The sequence below is a fragment of the Sinocyclocheilus grahami genome, unplaced genomic scaffold (genome assembly GCF_001515645.1).
Source record: "Sinocyclocheilus grahami isolate Dianchi unplaced genomic scaffold, SAMN03320097.WGS_v1.1 scaffold268.1, whole genome shotgun sequence".
Taxonomy (NCBI): Eukaryota; Metazoa; Chordata; class Actinopteri; order Cypriniformes; family Cyprinidae; genus Sinocyclocheilus; species Sinocyclocheilus grahami.
The window spans coordinates 532,943-554,439 of record NW_015505447.1 but is presented as its reverse complement, the minus strand read 5'-3'; the positions used below and the strand labels follow the sequence as shown (position 1 = coordinate 554,439).

Genomic DNA, 21,497 nt, shown 5'->3' with positions numbered 1-21,497 from the left:
GGATTTAACCGAATGTAATTATTTTAGGTAGACAGGAAGATCAGTTTCCCCTTTCCCCCTTTTTGTCCTTGATCTCCCTCCCTTTGTATTCCCAATCCTCCTCCTCACTGATCCTTCCTTCTTAGGGAATCTCAGAGATTTGGTTGGATAGAGAGAGCTGACTTGTGTGTCTCAAATCAATCAGGTCTTTTTTCCCCCCCTTTTCTCTCACTCGCTGCGATTTGCCGGCATCACTGGGTAGTCTCTCTCTCTCTCTCTCTCTCCCTCTCTCTCCCACATTTATTCTGTCTACTGCTTGCATCAAGCCAGCTCTTGCTTTCCTCTCCTCTTCTCCACTCCACCAGGATATTTCCTTCTCCTCTTTCCATATCGAACATATTCCTGTTTTCTGCCCTGCTTTTCCTTCATATCTCCTGGAATGTGGCACTCTTTGGCTTTCACTCTATGTGGGATCTCCGCTTTGATCCAGGGTAGGTTCCTCACTATGTGCACATGCATGTAAGTATATAAATCTGTGTGTGTGTATGAAACAATTATGTAGGAAAGAGAATGAAGGCAAACATTTATAAGAAAGCAGCATAAGATTTTGGGTTTTTATTTTATTATGATAATTTTTTTTTTGTTCTTGCATATGTGCGCTCTGCAAACCTGTTTGCCTGTGGGCAACCTTGTGCCACCAGATGTTTTGCATGTTTTCTTTTTTTACCACTGTTGCAGTCAAGAGAGAGAGAAAGAGGAAAAATCAGATGGAATCAGAGGGAAAGAGAGGCAGAATGAAACAAAATTGCTTTGCCATGAAGAATTAGAAGCTGCAATCATAAATTGCACCTTCTCTCCCCCTCCTGCCTCCTCTCTCTCTCTTTCTCTCTCTCTGTCTCTCGTTCATTCCTCTAAATCCATGAGTACATAGACTGCATGGAGGTGATGGAGGCACAGAGAATGCATTTTTAGATTCAGATCTCCGGTGTTGTTGTGGACATGTTGCTGCAGTGGAGTAGAAAGAGGGAGTGTGTGTGTGTGTGTGTTACCATGGAAAGCCTCTCTCTATTTTATATTTAATTTTTTTCCCCTCTCTCTTCGTCTGTCTGTCAAAAGGCAGAACGTTTATTTGGGTTGTCAGTCTCACACCAGGCCATCTGGATTCGTTTCATGTACAGTCTCTTAATGTATAATTCTCTTTATAATTTTATAATTTGTGTCACACCACAGAATATTCAGTGTCTTCATGTTTTCACAGGTGCAGAAAAGAAATTGTTTTGATGGAAATGTTTCTAAGTATAGGTTTCTGTTTAATTTTACGATTTTGTATGTGTATTTTTATGTGTTTCCCAGAGATCCCAGTAATGTACATGGAACATATGGTAAAAATAATTTTAAGATCTACTTCTTATTCTGACTTTTAATTATTTAATTAAGTTCCTCTGACCTAAGTAGAGAATATACCGATATTATTGAAGCATTAACCCTTCTTTTACCACAAAGTATTCATGCATTTTTCTGAAAGGTGACTTGTAATTTTATTTTGTTAAAATACACTGCAGACAAATAAAAGAAATCAAAATAGCAATATCTTAAATTTTTTTTTTTGCATGTGAAAATTAATTGCATTCTCCTCACTATGTGCACATGCATGTAAGTATATAAATCTGTGTGTGTGTATGAAACAATTATTTAGGAAAGAGAATGAAGGCAAACATTTATAAGAAAGCAGCATAAGATTTTGGGTTTTTATTTTATTATGATAATTTTTTTTTTGTTCTTGCATATGTGCGCTCTGCAAACCTGTTTGCCTGTGGGCAACCTTGTGCCACCAGATGTTTTGCATGTTTTCTTTTTTTACCACTGTTGCAGTCAAGAGAGAGAGAAAGAGGAAAAATCAGATGGAATCAGAGGGAAAGAGAGGCAGAATGAAACAAAATTGCTTTGCCATGAAGAATTAGAAGCTGCGATCATAAATTGCACCTTCTCTCCCCCTCCTGCCTCCTCTCTCTCTCTTTCTCTCTCTCTGTCTCTCGTTCATTCCTCTAAATCCATGAGTACATAGACTGCATGGAGGTGATGGAGGCACAGAGAATGCATTTTTAGATTCAGATCTCCGGTGTTGTTGTGGACATGTTGCTGCAGTGGAGTAGAAAGAGGGAGTGTGTGTGTGTGTGTGTTACCATGGAAAGCCTCTCTCTATTTTATATTTAATTTTTTTCCCCTCTCTCTTCGTCTGTCTGTCAAAAGGCAGAACGTTTATTTGGGTTGTCAGTCTCACACCAGGCCATCTGGATTCGTTTCATGTACAGTCTCTTAATGTATAATTCTCTTTATAATTTTATAATTTGTGTCACACCACAGAATATTCAGTGTCTTCATGTTTTCACAGGTGCAGAAAAGAAATTGTTTTGATGGAAATGTTTCTAAGTATAGGTTTCTGTTTAATTTTACGATTTTGTATGTGTATTTTTATGTGTTTCCCAGAGATCCCAGTAATGTACATGGAACATATGGTAAAAATAATTTTAAGATCTACTTCTTATTCTGACTTTTAATTATTTAATTAAGTTCCTCTGACCTAAGTAGAGAATATACCGATATTATTGAAGCATTAACCCTTCTTTTACCACAAAGTATTCATGCATTTTTCTGAAAGGTGACTTGTAATTTTATTTTGTTAAAATACACTGCAGACAAATAAAAGAAATCAAAATAGCAATATCTTAAATTTTTTTTTTTTGCATGTGAAAATTAATTGCATTTCCCCCCCCATATTTTTAAACACCAAAAATGCAACATTTTTCATGAAGGACAGCAGCGTGTGAAAGTTTGTTTATAATCGTTTCTCATAAGAATACAAAACAGTCATGAAGTATCAACCTAATATTTCAGTGTTTTTTATCGTTAAAAATGGCCTTGAGGTCTATCAGACTCCAAACAGAACATTAACTATAAAAAGCAGACTATAAAATTTGCTTAATATCTGCACATTCTAAGTTTAAATTAAAACTTCCATTCTTCAGATATTTCTGTTATTAGTTCTTATTATTTACTTGCCTCTACAGTAAGTTCAAGAAATGTTTTATCAGAATGTCGAAAGCAATAAATGCCTACACCTTAATGTGTCCAGGGTTGATATTTCTGTTTTTTAATGAATAAAACCATGTAAAATAATTCCCAGATAGAAGGTTATGGATAAATCAGAGTCTGTGATCATTGGTGAAGGAACATTTTAACTATTAAATTGAATTATCCTCAAATACAAATTATTTCTTGTGTCAAATAACCCTTCTTGGTTGAGTCTTAAGTTATTTGTGAACACATGACACTTACACCCTCACTATATTCACATTTTGTGTTTTGATTGAAGAGTGAGAGGTTCAAATAGGTTCAGATGTGACACTAATTAGCAATTGTCAAAGGTGGCATATATATGAGACATACTTTATAGCCCCCCTTACACCTCACCTCTATTAACGTTCAGTCCATTATTTTCTCTTGTGTATTATTTCTTTTAAATAAATGATCTATTTATTTGCCAGTGGAAAATATCTATCTATCTATCTATCTATCTATCTATCTATCTATCTATCTATCTATCCATCCATCCATCGTTCTGTCTATCTCTCGTTCTTTCATTCTATCTATGGTTTTGTTCTATCGGTCTGTCTGTCAATCTATTGTATAATCAATCTATCTGTCTATGTACTATCTCGGCTCAGTGAACAGATGTCTTGATTTGAGGTGTCTGGAATGGGCTGTACAGTACATTCATGTCTTTCTGTCAGTGTCGGTGCAGGGTCCATACCAGCGGACCCTGTTGAAGAACCTCCTGAAGGATTATAACCGCATGGAAAGGCCTGTTGCAAATGACTCTCAACCTCTCACTGTCTTTGTGTCTATGAGCTTGATACAGATCATGGATGTGGTAAGTCACTCTTTTTTTGACTTCTTGTGTGTTATGGAGTTTATCTGGTACCCCAAGGTGTATTTTTTTCTGGTTTCTCTTGTCCTTATGTGGTCACTCTTTTCTGCTGTGCCATCTCTGGCATATTTTTATTGACACATCAAATGATGTGCAATATACTTCTCAAATGCTGTACATACTGCTTTCTGAGCCTGGCTGAAATTTGATTTTGATCTGTTTCTGTTTCATGATCTTCTTTATCCCTTCGCCTCACCTTGTTTTCTTGCCACCACCTATTAAAATAGTGATGCTCTATGTGCAAATATTTTTTTAATTTGTCTAGAGCTGAATATGATGATCTGTTTTCAGCTTTCACTGACTGAGCTTTATTTTCATTCCTTAAGTGGTATTTACATTTGTCATTTTGTGACATTTATCTTTAAGCACACAATTGATTTGGAACTCATTCTAACTTTTCTTGGTCATACAGGATGAGAAAAATCAAGTACTGACCTCCAATATCTGGCTTAACATGGTAAGCCACAACTTAGTAGTTAGTAGCCTTATGCTTAACTAAGTGACTTAATGATATATCAGTATATCTAGGACATTAGTTGTTCTGGGTATAGTACAGCTTTGTGGCATTTGTAGCATAATGTTGATTTCACTCGATGACAAAAATGAAGGACAATCTGGGTTACAGTGAGGCACTTACAATGGCAGTAAATGGGGCCAATCCATAAATATTAAAATACTCACTCTATTAATAGTAAAGCCATAAAACTTGATGATGTCACTCTTAAAGAGACTTTAAAATTGATGATTTAAACAGATTTATAGCTCAAATAATACATGAATTTCAACATACACTCTCCAAAAATCCTCCAATAATCTACCCCATTCACTTCCATTGTAAGTGCCTCAGTATAACCTTGATATAGTAAAGCCATAAAACTTGATGATGTCACTCTTAAAGAGACTTTAAAATTGATGATTTAAACAGATTTATAGCTCAAATAATACATGAATTTCAACATATACTCTCCAAAAATCCTCCAATAATCTACCCCATTCACTTCCATTGTAAGTGCCTCAGTATAACCTTGATTTTTTTTTTCACGAGTCAAAATATTACATCTATTAAATCTGGCCTTATAAAGCATACTAATTGAATAAATGTAAATGTGGTAAAATGGTTGACAGCTCTTTCTCTATATATTCCTCAGCACTGGTATGATCATTATCTGCAGTGGAACCAGTCGGAGTACCCAGGTGTCAAAAACCTTCGCTTCACCACAGACCAAGTGTGGACACCAGATATCCTGCTCTACAATAGGTATATAAGCATTTGTATTAATGAAACAAGACATTTTTTCATTAATATTATTATATTGAATAGTATCATTCTTACTTTGTAAGGTGGTTTTGCTTTGCTTTTTTCCCTGGGATATATTTCCGTCTTGTGTGTTGTATCTGAATACTTATTTTCTCAGTTGCTTTGGAAAAAAAGTGAAAACAAGTATATGGTACATCCCTCAACAAGATCTGAATAGATTTGAAATCCAATAATTGCAGTGATCGTGCAGGCAGACACTTCAGAATAAGAAGGAAATCCTTCAGGGAAATGATATACTTTCATCAGCAACATCAAAAATGGCTATCTGTGTGTGCCTGGGCAAAGAATCCTTGGGAACTGGAATCAGCAGACGTTAGTTTGTGTGCATGTGACTGAGGATTGCAGTATTGGGGCCATAATTCAAAGTGTAGGGCTAAACAGAAGAGCAGCTACAGATCAATGAACTGAAAATGTGGTCCTTGGGCAAAAGCAGATCGTTTAGTCGAAGAACTGGTGTCCAAACAGCCTATTAACATCCTTCGCTGTAGACTTCCTGTTTTTTTTTTTTTTTAAATTCAGAGCTGACTCACATGGGAGCTTGCTACTTAGTTGTACATTAAATTTAATCATGGCCTCAAGTTAATTTTTGAAAAGGACATTATTCATTCGTACCTTGTTATAACCTTACGAACCACAGGAGTCTTTTCTCATATTTAGCTTTAACTTTGAGTTAATCAAAGCCCTAAATCTGATGACTGCCTAAATTTGCATCAAGATTCTGTCCTTATCACTGTCTCTGAATGTTAATCATGTCTTTGTCTTGAAAAAAAAACGATCTTGGAGCTGTGGCTTAGTATTTATTGAATGTGAAGATTGATGTTTGGTGCTCATGGTTTGAATCTGGTTTGCAATATTTCCCTGATACCCAACATAAAATATCTAATATATGCACCCTTTCTCCATTTGCAGTGCAGATGACGAGTTTGACTCCACATTCAAATCGAATATTATAGTGAACTCCAGTGGCTACTGCAACTACCTGCCTCCAGGTCAGTGTGAACGCTTATGCTTAAGGTTTATGGTACATATAATGATAAAAGCAATAGTAAGCTGCGGTTCATAACACAAAAACACCAGCGTTATTCAAAGTAAAGCGTTAAGCTATAAAATGATTTTTGGATGGAAATAAACATAGGAAGGCAGCAGGAAAAGGTCACCTGTTTTATGGGAAGTGCAACAGTTGAAGCACACATGAATATTGTCGGTAGAAATGCAGTCATGCACACAAAAGGATGTAATTCTTTTAAGCAGTTAAAGAATTATCTGCATACTGAGTATGGAAATAAAAGAAGCCTCTTTCATGTGCCATAGTAAATGATGGTTCATGGGTCATCAATTTATAGATCTGCATATCAGAAACAGGGACGTTTATGGTGCAAAAGGAAATAGGAAGTTCATGAATTATGTTATGTTATGGCTACTTTATTTCCTCTGAGGGCAGTAGTGCTTAAGAATATGCATTGCAAATGCATATTGCATTTATTTTTGGAAAACTGAATGAGAACAAAAATCTCCCTTTGATGAAAATATATGCATTGTACATATAAATACAGGCTGAAGCAACGACATGGTTTTTCCAGTATCATAGATTCTTCAGTTTATGTCTGTGAAGAAAAACACCTATTTTTCTCTCTCTTACATGCATATGCAGATTCATGCACTAAAGCAGGAGTCTTTAAATAACCCTCAGAGTCACAGCAGATGCAAACAAACACACATTTGCTATCACAAGCAGATCGTGCCCCAATGGCTCGTATTTGCACCTCACGCTGATTTCATCGCAATTTGATGCTGCTTTTCTCTTCCTCACATTAAAGTCATCCAGTCCCTCAGTAGCAAACAGAAATCAAATGCCCTTTTGAAGTCAAGTCAGGCAGAGAGACGAGGAGAGAAAAGAAGCAGGGAGGAAAAATAAAGAGAAACAGAGAGAAAATCTCACATCTCGTTTTCAAAAATATGTTTATTCATTAGGGGCTTGTGGGCGTGAACAGATTTTGGTAATCCAGTGAACTGCAGATGCCAGGGACACACATAGAGACAAAAAAAGCTTTGTTTTTATTTGCTGCAACTGTTTGTCCTGGCGTCTGTGTCAGTGATGTTATGCACACGGATGACGATAACAAGATACTTGCAGTGAAAGGTGTTACAACAGCTATAAATCAATGGCTTGTGTTGACAAATTTAATTTCAGAGTAGATTACCCTGTTCTAATATTGATCCGCGTTTTGGTGGCATTCCTAGGGGTACTGACAGGAGATGCCCTGTAGGGCTGGTGACTCATTTTCCTGACAGATTTAAGGTAAACTACAGTGCCTACACAGAATCATGGTGTGTATTTAATCCATTTTGTTTATTTCTGCAGTACAGAGATGAAACCAGTAGTGACGGTGACCAATGAAACACTTAAAACTACATCAATATTACATATATGATTAGCAGGTGTCTTAACAGCTCATAACAGGTTTTTTAGCATGCACCAGCTGCTTTCTGCTCTTCACTGCGTCACCTTATTCAATATTTTTCAGCGTCTGTACTGCTTGCCCCATGCCTCTCCTCTGAAGAATCCATTTAGCGGGAGTGGGTTTGCTAGCTCGCTAGCCGTTCTTATTGATTAGCTTTTAGGATTAGTCACCTGGTTCCCTGGAGTAGAAGCCGTCGACATGGAGAAGAAAGGCAGCACAAATCCAGCGGAGATCTGAGGTTCTTAGACTGAGCTGTGTTTAAGTCCAGTATCGATTTAGATTTAGACTGATGTGAAAAAAATCACCATTGTGCTCTTGAGTGTACTGTAAACTTATCTGGATAAGACTTCTCTAAATGTCAAGATACCAGAGGAGGTTTTTATGCACTCGAGGGGGTCCGGTTACCAAAGACAAAAGAGGGTGTCAATTTGAGTAATTCTCAGTGGAATGACATTTGTGATTGGGAAACCTTTGGAAATGCAATACTGGCTTATTTTTTATAAGTGAGTCACACACTGACTCCCTCACTTTAACTCGCAACTGGCATAGCTGCATGGAAGAACCCAGTTCCATAAGTAGGCTTAAATGTAATTAGTGCTGATTTATAAGGCAAATTGCTCATACTTAGGGTTAGGGGTTTAAACAAAAACCCTAAGTATTAAACTTGGGTATATAAATAGGCACTGGATGTTGCTTGTTGAGAAGAGCTGTGCTCTTTCTAAGTGATTTTTTATACCAGTCTGACAACAAAACATACAAAAAGATCTCATAATACTTATTGAAGAAGCAATTTAAACCATAACAAGAGATGAAAATATTATTGAATATTATTTTATATAATAATATATTATATTATATAGCAAATGGGTAGTTGACATGAAATACTGACATGTCCTGTCATGAGAACAGCTTTAAATTTTTGTCATGATTATTATTATGCATGCTGTTTTTATTAACCCCACATTGAGTAGATGTACTTTTAAAATGTATTTGTTACAAGTAAAAAAAAAGAAAAAAAGATCTCTCTCTCTCTATATATATATATATATATATATATATATATATATATTTGTCACACACATAGATATATATAAGGTTCTGGCTTATGATTGTGGTATGATCAGGACAAGCATTTTCAAAGTGGTTAATCCCCACCCCCCAAACTGGGAATTGAGATCCTAGGACCATTTTCAGAAGACTTTCTGGTCTTCATCTGGACCATAGATTAAAGAGAAACTTCTGTCTCATATCAGAGGCCCAGCACAGGGGTGAATTATTTAGGAATCTTCTGAAGCAGTGTAGATCAGTTTGAAGAGGATGCGGATGGGGTCAGTACAGCAGGACATTATGCATGACCTGAAAAATACCACTTTATCTCGGAAAATCAATGTTTCTCTTTTTGTATGAAATCCTTTAGCTGTTTTCTCATTTTGTTTCAGCTCTGGAAACTCTACTTTTCAAAGGCTAAAATGCATTTAGTAGTCAAGGGAAGGAACAGCATGTTCTGTTGTTTTGAAATGCTTTGAGTTACTTATGCTGTGCTGTTACTAGTGGTGTTTGTTAGAGAAAGCATGACTATTACTATTGCTCATTTGAACAAACTCCTAAGCCTAACTTCACCCTCATCACTTGTGCTACGGACATGAATGATGATTACTACATGAATGATACATATGCTTTTAGTTTGACTACCGATTGAAATCAGCATGAGCTTTTTTTAAAGGGCCATTAACAGAGCAACCACCCAAAACGCCATAGAAACCAGATAGCAACTCTCTGACAACCACTCAGAACTGAAAAATGTTTGTGCTACACCTTGCAGTTTGTCAGTTGTTCTTCAATAATTCCATTCAATAGTACTGCTCACTTACATCTGTGGTGATTTAGTCCTTATGCTTTTAAATATGTTTGCTGCATGAGAATCACTTATTCAGAAGAGACTGTGAAAGGTTCACAGCGTGATTTTTTTGGGGTAAATTTGCTGGATTGTTCAATCAGTGTTCAGAGGCAACATAAGCCCCATCGAGCTTCCCTTTTCCTGTCTTTGTTCCATCTCTAGTGTGATTTCCTCAATAAATATGTAAGTGTATGATTAGGAAGCTCTTTGAAGCGGTGGTTTCAACCGCTGTGCGGTATAAAAACAAATTACTCTTATTACTGTTCTCATCCATATCTGTCATAATTTTTCTTTTCAATCTTCAAAATGGCTTATTTGCAAGCTGTTTGAAACAATAAACAAGTTTATCTGCCTAATTTGTGGTATTTAAACTTGAGTGAGTCTATTTAGTTGCTGATATGACTCATCGAGCTGCTGTCTGTGTAATAATAATGAGAGTGTCAGCCTGGTTATTCGTACAGTGCATACAGGTCTTTATGTAATTGTGTTTCCTAGGGCTCCCGCATTTCTGAATGTATATCTTTTAACTGTCTGGTTTTACTCCAGTGAAAAGGTCAATTGGATTCAATTTCGAGTTGGCTGCTGCAATACGGCGCTGATGAAGAAACACTGTGGCATTTCGAGGCAGTACATTCGTCAGGCAGTTTAAATACTGACTTTGGCTCAGAATGAAAAGCATAGCTATTTTTCCTCCTTTTTTCTCATATTTGTTCTCTTCATCCCAGGTATCTTCACAAGCACCTGTAACGTGGATGTACGCTGGTTTCCGTTTGACATCCAGAAGTGCGAGCTTAAATTCGGCTCGTGGACGTTTGACGGATGGCTGCTGGATCTCCAGATGAATGAGGCTGATATCTCTGGCTATATGCCCAACGGAGAGTGGGATCTTGTGGGTGAGTGAATAGAGACAACATCCCTTCGCACAATCAAGCGAACGTAACACCCACAGGTAGATTTTGATGTGCTCTTTGTGTTGCTGTAGTAACTGACAATGGCTCAGTTTGGCAGATGCATGCTTAAATGGTTAAAATGCATACTGAATATTTTTAAAAATTAAATGTTGTAAGTACACCTTTAAAGCTTACAGGCCTGAGAATTCTTACCTGCTGTATAGAACAGAAATTGCTTCAAAATTGGAATAGAAAATATCCAGCCCATCTTGTTAAATTCATGTCTATTCATATTCATCCGATGAGCCTGTTAGTATTGAAATTAATGTAATTAAATTGAGTGGATAAGAGGAAGCGGACTGGAAAAACGTCTTGCACTGCACAATTCTCTCTCTTACTGACTCTCGTTTGCTTCTGTTTGCATGTGTGCGTCTGTTTTGTCAACTTGAAATATTTACTTAAAGTACACCCGAGAAGCTGATATTTCAATAATTTAACGACACACTGGCATCTTCACAGTTTTCAGATGTTGGTTAGTGATCATGTGACATGCAAGTAAATGGGTAAAATATAGGATTATAAAATAATTATAATAATAATTGAAGTTACACTACTAATATTTATATCTTAAATCCTTCACTTTAAACTCAAGCTTTAAATATCTGAAATCCTTGAGGTTTTATTTTGGTGCAATACTGCTTTGAACTTTTGTCCACAAATAATTATGTTAATGTGTAAATAAGTTAAACTTGCATGTTAAACTTGCAGCACAAGCAGAGATACAGTTTGCGGCATTTACAGTAAATGCTCTAAGACGGTGGTGGATAATACAGTAGATCATATGCGCCCCCAAATATTTATTTTAATTTTACATTTGGTATAATTAATTATTAGCTTGTCATCAACTCACAAAACCCTTGCGCTTCCCTCACAAGCCCCTATTTGGGTAACCCTGCCAGGAATATTTCACCCAAAAATGAAAATTGTGTAATCATGTTGTTCTAAACATTTTCTCTTCCGTAGAACATAAAAGGTGTGTTTTTGAAATATGTGCTTGCCATTTATTTCCATATAATGACACTGACTACAAAAATGACACAAAATGCCTTTGGTTCTTCTGTGTCTTGTGACCAAATATAGATGTCAAACCTGATGCCAAATATTTCAGTCTGTTCCTCACTTTCACTTTCACCTCAGTATGAAAAAACTTTGGAGATCTCTAATGATGTTCAGAAAAGGATGATACTCAGTCGCGGAGAATAACTTGCTTCTGGCTGCATCTGCTGATTAGGATGTTGTTTTTTTCTAGTAGATCAAAGGTGGAAGAGCAGCATCGGCTGCTCTTGAGGACAACAGCATCTCTTTGAACATGAGACCAATCCACAGAAAAAACATGTTTTTTTTTCTTTATCCCTCCTTCATTATATACTCATTAATCTCCTCACATGCTGTGTCTAACCAGGTGTGCCGGGCACGAGAAACGAGCTGTACTATGACTGCTGTAAAGAACCCTATCCAGATGTGACATTTGTGGTGACCATTCGCAGACGGACGCTCTACTATGCCTTGAACCTTCTGGTTCCTTGTGTCCTCCTTTCATCCATGACCTTGCTTATCTTCCTACTGCCTGCTGACTCCGGAGAGAAGATTTCACTAGGTATTATGAAAGAAAGACAGAGATAGAGAAATATATTGACAGCTTATATAAGAGAAGAAGGAAAAAGCGGAGATGGCATCAGATTCAAAGATGCTCAATTTTTGTAGTTAGATTACGTGAACTAAACATGATTGAGTTGGAAGAAAGATGTTGTATATTTTTGCATATCTCAATTTCAGTGCAGCGGAAAAAATAATTCCACAGCCTTGCCAAGTTCAAGACACAAAACAGAGAGCAGGGACATGCAAAAGAAAATGTGTGGGTGCTCATTTCATAGATAGTGCCTGGTTGTGTCATGTCGAATGAACTCTTGGTTTACATCAAGGGCTTTCATCTACATTTTTTGCACTCTCTGTCAAGATACCTTTGCCTTCAAACAACTTAGACAGTTCAAAGAAGAGTAAAAACAGTCGCCGGAGATGGAATGGAATGAATTTTAGATATGTCTTTCAGGAAATGTAAAGAGGCATGAACTGAAGGGTTTTCACAGTATATAAGAAGACGCGAGAAGACAGAAGCTTAGCGCAACCAAAGAGAATGGAAAAGAGGCAGTTTCCTCAATTCAAGAATGTAATGTCACTGCAAGCACAATGAAGGGAAGTGCTTTGCCGTACACTCATATGGGCAATTAATCTATTAATGTAATTAAAGCAGTGATGAGTCAATGTGTGTAACAGAGAAAGAGAGAGAATGCATTGCACTTTCCAGGAACACGGTCTGCAATATTGAAACATCTTTGATAGATGTAGTATTAGAAACTAGTTTAGGATAGACCTCAAAAAAGTTCAAACATACATTTTATAAATGTTTTTCTAAAAAGCATATATTAAAGGGATAATCCACCAAAAATGAAAATTGTCATCAAAAACTTATAGCATACACTCTTAAAAATAAAGGTGCTTCAAAAGGTTCTTCAAGCGATGCCATAGAAGAACCATTTTTGGTTCCACAAAGAACCATTCAGTCAAAGGTTCTTTAAAGAACCATTTATTTATTACCTTTTTATAATCTGAAGAACCTTTTTTCGCCACAAAGAACCTTTTGTGAAACAGAAAGGTTCTTCAGATGTTAAAGGTTCTTTATGGAACCATTTAGACAAAAAGGTATGGCATCTATGGCATCGTGAAGCATGTACTGTTAATTTGAAGGAATTTTCCATATTGATTTTTTTTTAAAGGTGTTTTACCTGTATTTTGACAATGTGCGCAGTTTTTTTCCTTTGTTTTGTTTTTATAAACCGTGCTAATTTTGTTTCTAAATGAATCAGTGTTTTTGATTACTGTGCTACTCTCATTAACAGTCTTCATGTTATTGGTGGCAGAGATCAAGACTCCTTCCCGAGAATGACTCAGTGACTTGCTCATAACTTGCTTTAATACTGAATCAGTCAGTGTTTTTCAATGAAATAGTTAAATGAACAATTCAGTGACTCACTCATAAATCACTTATTGCCACCTACTGACAGTCACTGAAAAATCCCCACCACTAAAGCACAGGCTGTAATACACTAAAGAGCAATTGAGGAAGAGAAATGGCCTGATATAATTCACTTTATGTATCACTCCATCAAGCCCTGCACTGCCGTCCAATCAGATCCAATCAAATTCTGTCAAGATGAGTTACATCCAATAAGAAGCTGTGTTTTGGCATCTTATTGTAGTGCCAATGTCACACATAACTAGAGATGCTGTATAACTACGCATTTATTTTAGTGGTCAACTGCTATTGGTTTTTCAATGCCAGATGCAGATATCTACACTGCAGGGTTGCAGATTTAATGCCTATGAATAAAAATATAAATACATGTATAAATATATATTAGAATTTTAAAAGTTTTGTAGACGTGACTTATAGTAATACAGAATATGATTTATAATAATAAGACATACAAAAATTTGCTCAATTTAAATAAACCTTAATTTCAAACAGTTTAAGTCAAAAATATTTGAAAAAAGAACCTATATATATTTATAAAATGGCCAAATACTGACCAATTCATCGACCTGGACCAGCTAACATCTAATATCTGGTTATATGTGTATAATTATTTATGCAATTATATGTATGTTTCACGCAGTCTATTTCTTTTTGTTTTATACCTATTCACAGGTATTACTGTGCTACTCTCATTAACAGTCTTCATGTTATTGGTGGCAGAAATCATGCCAGCAACCTCAGACTCCATCCCGCTAATAGGTAAACCAGGCATGTCTGTGTTTGTGCATATTTTAACATATTTTAAAGGAATTGTTCATCCAAAACTGAAAATTAGCATCTTGGATGGCCTGAGGGCATTTTACGTGTGCTCAGATGCATACATTGCACCACTGAAGAACAAATCGATCACCATTATGTATCACGGCCAAAATTCCTGATCTTGGCAGTCATACGCTTGGCTTCTCATGGTAATTTGCAACATGACTCGTAAAAGACCGCTAACTGGAAATGATGAGCAGGTCAGGAGAGAGAAGAGGCAGGAGAAACAAAAATGAAACTGACCTAGACATAGAGATGATCCTCCAGGAGAAAAAAAAAATTCCGCCCCACATTCACTTTTCCCACCCTCTGGTTTATAGGCCCTCAGAAGCCGCAAAGATGTAATCTGCAGAAATGCGTTCACCCACAGCGCTTTGTCTCTCCTGTCTGTTGCCCCTCTCCTTTATGACTGAGTTTTTATGGTTCACTCATCTGTTCCTCATTCTGCCTTTCTTCCCTGCGTCACTCTTTTATAATCAATGCCCCTTTTTTGTTACATTTGCCCTGGTTTTTACTAGCATGACTGGATGATAAAAGGCTATTCTGCTAAGAGAGTAATAAATTAAAGGTTTATGCATTCCATATTCTCTTCCTTTCTCCCTGTTTCTCTCTCAGGACAGTATTTTGCCAGTATAATGATCATTGTTGGAATGTCAGTTATTGCCACAGTGGTTGTGCTCCAATATCACCACCATGACCCCAATGGAGGGAACATGCCCAAATGGGTACGTCTATTCACACACAAACACATACACATTCAGGTGCCTGGATCCACAAATGCTTTTTTTATGTCTCTCATGTTGGTTGCATTGGAAGCAGTAATTTATTTATGCAATGATTAAATAGAGATAAAGCCAGCAGAAGAGGGGACTAAATGAGTAAATAGGATGCAGATGGATATAGATATGCGATCTGTCTGCGTTGATGAATGACCGTATTTGAGCGTTCTGCAAGCCAATTAGCAGCTCAGCTGATGTACCCCAGTCCTGCTGATCGAACGCCATTTACTTACAATTACAAAGCCAAATGCAACAACAAGAGAAAGCTGACAGGTGTATTTACTAAATGAGACTAACATTAATTTAAGTATTATTTTCAATGGTAGTGTGTGTGTTAGGGCCCCCAGGTTGGTTGCTATGGTTCTCTGGATGGTTACTAGTAGGGTTGGGTATTGATTGGGTTTTTTACGATACCGGTGCCAAATCGATACTTTTTAAACGGTACCGGTGCCTAAACGGTGCCTGAACCGATACTTAAAAAAAAAAAGATGGATAACATTAAAGAACATTTCAAATAAATATACATAGCATTCACATGCTCCTCGGATGCTCTCATTTCCCGAGTTGTGCTTCCCTTACGCTAAGGCTAATAAATGTATTTCATGATCTTGGTCATTGTTTAATACAAAACCACACATAATGTTTCTACTTTATCTCTGTCAATCACTCTGATATTTAGTTAAAATGAGTTTATGTGTAGTTGTTGAAAATGTCCACCAGAGCCAGGGCTCAAAGGAGTTGAAAAGGAAAACCCTCTTTCTCTGAACAACCTGGAAAAAGGTTTACATAACAGCAATGGTGTCTATCTTACCATCTAAAGAGCTAAAAAGAGTTCAGAAGAAGATGCTAAAAGGGAAGGGTAAGGTGGATACTGATCAGGGAAAGGTGTTGTTTTAATGCTTGTCAAACCCTTGAGGGCTTCTGGACCTGTAGAAGAAGATGAGAGAAACATATCCAAGTCTGTCTAGAGTGTCTTGGTAATGCCTGTTCTTTCATTTTATATTATATTGTCTGATTCATTATATATTCTGAAAGATTTGTGATATTGCACTAGTGGCACTGCTTTTGTTTATGATAGCCAAACATGTATTGGCTTGTGTTGAGTGATCTTTTAATAAACCAAAATTTGTGCAGAGATGCCAATAGTTGCTTAAACTGCAGTTTTTCTGCAGATGAAAGCGGTGCAAACCCCACTAGTCGTACATTTTGCCATGCTTTATGCCTCTCCTTGGCCAGGACTCGGCGGTGCAACTGAACAATTCTAGTTGGTCACCACTTTATCTCGCTCCGCATCATAGTCCTTGCTGTCACATGTTGCTGTATTACAACTACTTTCCTTCCAAATCCTTTCCCTCTTGACTCAGCAGACACTAGCTAGTGCTTGGAACAGAACTGCATGGATTATTTAGCTTTATTTGTTCCGACAGTGCTGTATAACCTTTTGTTTTGACTGTACGTGTAGAGCATGTGCAGTATATACCAGTAGTTCAAACCAGCTTGACACGCTGCTGTGAAATGCATGCTTCCTCTTACATAAATATATACAATTTTGATTAGATTTGATTAGATTTTTTTTTTTGCATTTGATTCGACTTTTAATATTCAAAGCTAATGTTGTTTACTGAGAAAAAATTTGGGTAAAATTTGATTCAAGATTCAAAATTCTAAATTTGATTAAAAGTTGGTACTGTAGGGGAATAAGGAAGATTGGAGATGTATTCAAAGATTATAGGCTATTCTTAACTTGAAGGAAAAGAATGGTATCTCCAAATTTCTCCAATTACACATTTTTATTTATTCAGTTTCCTTGCAGTAGCCACAACTAGCAACACTGGAATGAGTCGCACTAAGAAACCCATATAGTTCAAGACAGATGACTTTCATTTATCATACATTTATATGATAGTATAGTATATTTTATCACTCAATGTTTAAAATTTGATACAATAAATAAACAAATAAAATATTTGTAAAATGATAACACTATAATTACCTATTCTCTTACATACATTTCTGCCTTCTCTTAGGTTCAGGTAGTCTTGCTCCAGTGGGTGGCCTGGTTTTTGCGTATGAAGCGTCCTGGTGAGAGTGAAGACCCTGAGCGCCCTCCTTGTGCCCCTCACTTAAGACGTTGCTCTTCAGGTTCCCAGAGCGGCAGCCTCCCAAACGCACCCGGTTCTGCCTCTGCAGACCTCCACCACCACATGTCCTCTACGCTACACCCCCTTCATCCCCAAAGCCTCCTTCAAGCCGCCGTGGCGGCCGGCCACACCCACCATCTTCACAACCAGACCAACAGTGCCAACAACAATGGCAACCTTCTGTATATTGGGTTCTCCAGCCTCGACGAAGCTTCTCCGCCATCTTTACTTGCCGAGTCTGTGCAAAGAAACAGCATGCCGGGCGGCCCACGTCCTGCGGTGGTTTCGCCTCCAGTGGTAGGCTCCAGTCCGCCACCTCACCTGCCCTCACAGTTCTGCAGCCCTCCTCCTCCTCCCATTCCCAATCTGGAGGCAATGGGTTGTCCAAGCACAGTGTCCGGTGGTGGCGGAGGTTGTTCTTGCTCGGGGACCAGTGGTGGAGGAGACCCACAGCTTCAGGCTATTTTAGAAGAGGTGCGATTCGTTGCTGATAGGTTCCGCGGACAGGATGAAAATGACAGCGTGTCCGAACAGTGGAAGTTTGCTGCAGCCGTAATCGACCGACTTTGTCTGGTGGCATTCAGCGTTTTCAACATCATCTGCACCATCTCCATTCTCATGGCAGCACCTAACTTTGTGGAGGCAGTTTCCAAGGACTTCATCTGATTGCTTTGTTGGAAGAGAACGTGCATTCAGGAAACTTGGGTTTGACCGTAAATGGGAAGTATTCATTTCCCTAACACAGTGACTCAGCTTTTTTTCCCGAAGACTGTGTTTGGAATAATGCAGAATCTTGAGGTCTGGATGGAGAACGCTTCTGAATGGCTTATGTCCTGGACATTTAAGGGCTGCTCAGGCATCTCAAACCAAACTATGATGTTGGTGGAATTCCAAAGACCTTCACCGCAAGGTGTTTGTAACTGACAAAGGGGTTGGTTTGCTATATGGTAAAATGTTCGGCTATGGAATGAATGAAAAACTAAACATAAAAAAGTGAAAACACTGATTATTGATCTTTCAACTGTGTCAAACGCCTCATAACCTGACATGAACCTCTGAAGAATGACCAGTCGTGTTACTCAAACTTGTGTGACATTGTACATCTTACATCTAGCACAGTGCAAAACTTCTCTAAGATGTCAAAATCTATTTTGGTAATGTTCATCTACGGGTAGGTGAGGAGAGAGGGAGGGAGGGAAGAGCAGAAGAGACAGAGAAATATTCATAATAGTGCCAGATGTGAGGTGAATGGCTCGTATAAACCCAGATAAAAAACTCTTGTCTTAAAAAAATTTAAAAGGCACTTGTTTCAAGGACAGATAGGAGAGTTGGAGAACTGCTAGAAGGTTTGAGTGGTTCAGATAATGGAAAGATAAAGAAGTGAAAGATGGAATACCCCCCTGACGTGGACAGAGATGTAGACCGATGGAGAGATTAGGGCCTCACAAGAAAACGAGGCAAGAGCAGAACAAGGGTAATGAAAGACAAAACGATACTGAGTGTATTAGAAAAAGAGACACAGTCAGCGCAAAACCAGAGAAGGATGGGCTGAAGAAGTGGTTCAGACAAGTGGATAAGAAAATGAAAGAGTGATGGGGAATTAGAGAGGGATGGACAGAAACAGACGAAGAAGGCGGTCCCCTAAGTGAGACTCAGCAGCATTTACTGGCAAGAGGAAGAATGGCTTCGCAGCTTGAGAGAAATAGAGCATCATGCCCCAAAAAAGCCAAACAGTTCGCCACAAAACAGATGAGGAGAGAAAAACATACTGCAGAAGGGAAGTGGGAGAGAGTGTGGGAAGAAAGAGTAATAAACCCCCGAGACATACTGGAGAAATGGCACAAAGACAGTGGAGACATGGGTAGAATCTTATATCCCCCTTCCTCTCTCCCATCATCTCTGTGAAATGACAGACAGTGTGAGGTGTTCAGAGATGATCTTATGAATATCTAAGTAGGAGCAGAGCCACAACCACAGTAACTGTGCCCTGATTCTCTACTGTTACAAAAAACGGGTATTTGAGGTAAATCTCTCTTTCTTGCTCTTGTTTTTCACACTTACACATACCGTATCCTACAAATGTTTGGAAATGCCTTGGGTAAAGTGGGGTTTTGCGCAATATCAGCATAAATACTGATCCTTTTGTTATGACTTTGCATTTATAAGAGACTTACACAAACAATTTAGTAAATTAAATATTAATGAATTCAGAACACACCTTAAGCTGTTTTTAATCTTTTCTCTGTCTGGTCTGTCAGTCAATCAGTAAAATGCTATAAAGGTGTGCTGATCCAATAATCTTCAAAAAGTTTAATTCAGCAATAAGGCATTACAGTCTGACTGTGACAAGTATTTATTACAGTATGTAATCAAAAGGAAAATATTTATTGTTGGCCTTCAATCATAATTGAAAGTTACTTTAATGCTTTCATGCCAAGAAATTATTTGACAAGGATTTGTGCTGATTTTGTCCAAAACCCAACATTAAAACTTAGAGGCTGTGTTTTTATATTCCACTGTGCTGCTTTTCTGTAGTTTTCCATGTAAACATGCGCTAAAAGGATGTTTTACCATTCTGATTGTGTCTCATGTCTTTTGCAGCATCTCACGCATGACATTGCATTCTAAAAATGCAGCACTCGAGTTATAAGTTCAACGTTTAAAAAACATGTTCCTAGGCCTTTACTCTGCGTTTTTTTTCCTACTCTACATCTTGTGTTTTCAAATGCAAATGCGCATTCTGTGTGAATGGCCCCTTAGGATGTATTCAAACTTTCGGAGGGTGCTGTACAACCAATGAACATAAAGTAGAATTAACCTTTTCAGTTGGTTTATTTACAACTTTAAAGCTGTTAGGTGTAATTTCAAAAGGAATTGAAAAAAAAGATGTTTCCAAAATGGTTTCCTGAACATTCTCCCAATCTGCCGTTGTTTGGGCAAACAGGTAGTCAACCCCAAATCCATAACATTAAGCCTTGCTATTTGAGGTGCATTTTGAGTCAGTCCATTTTGCTGCCATGTTGGTAACACATATCAACTATTTCTAGTCATCTATTTCTAGTACAGCTCCATACTAAATGGGGAAAGACCAAAATCTCCTTAATTGTTGGTCAATGTTATGTTTGGTCTTGTATCATAAATTGTACTTCAGCTAAAATCATGCAAAATATGTATGGTTAAGATTCACAGGTCCATATTGATGAGTAATCAAACAGGAGATGCCTCTAAAAACTTGACTGGCTGTTGTCTACCCACCATATTGACCATTACGATCACTCCTGTTCATTGGAAAGCAGTGGAAGCTGAGGTACGTGTTTGGGGAAACCTGTTTTTACAGTTGGGTTTGTTGATGCTAGTGGTGTAGAAATGACTCTGCTTAACAAGTTGTAAATAACCTAGACTGTTTCTTTGAAGGTAGAGAGGCTATAGTTGAGTTTGATAGAAAACAAGGAGATTGTGTTGAATTTATGTCTTGTTATGTGACTTACTGGGCCTGGCAATTTACAGAAAAATAGAAATAGAGTTGCAGATGAACAATTCACAGTGAAGAAATGACTGAAGCATATTATGGTTTTGCACTGAATGGACTGTATACTGTTCCAAATCTGCCTCTGGGGCCAGTACATCTTTCAGGTGAATTTTTCGAGAAACCAGATGGACATGGAAAACTTTTTTTCTTCTTCTGCGAAACATTTCTGGTGACAGCACATATGTGGTCCTTTCAAACTAGTTTCTGGGTCTTATTGCAAGTACTACTTTATTGCTAGCGTCATTATAGCAATTAGTGGTTGTTATGGTATTAATTAAAGTTCATCCAAAAAAGTACACGCTGCCAAAAGATTGTTGCTGCTCGCTGTGCTTTTATGAAATGCCAGCCGTCTAGTCTTAATGGGGGACCAAGCAAATTACTTTCAAATTGATCTCTCTCTCTCTCAGATGCAGACACAAACCATTTCCCATCTTTGAATAAAGTATTCTTTTCTAATATGCAGTCTGTGCTTTGTCATTTCATGGCTGGCTGTAGCTTAAATAAGGAAAATGACAGAGCTGAAAATAAGAGTGGGAAATGTGTGACAGCGCTGATGTAGAATAAATGACGAGTAGGGCTGTGCCTGTGTCGGTACAGTCGT

General features: G+C 37.7%; 1 protein-coding gene across 1 annotated transcript; it reads left to right on the top strand.

The window, feature by feature from the left end:
• The first annotated feature begins 328 nt into the window (after positions 1–328).
• LOC107599586 (neuronal acetylcholine receptor subunit alpha-7-like) lies at positions 329–20,039 on the top strand. The gene is made up of 10 exons (XM_016291224.1): positions 329–470; positions 3,771–3,910; positions 4,380–4,424; positions 5,116–5,225; positions 6,195–6,274; positions 10,370–10,537; positions 11,997–12,191; positions 14,301–14,387; positions 15,063–15,172; positions 17,254–20,039. The coding sequence occupies exons 1-10, from the start codon at positions 419–421 to the stop codon at positions 18,031–18,033; spliced, it is 1,767 nt and encodes a 588-aa protein (XP_016146710.1). The 5' UTR covers positions 329–418; the 3' UTR covers positions 18,034–20,039.
• Positions 20,040–21,497: the final 1,458 nt, after the last annotated feature.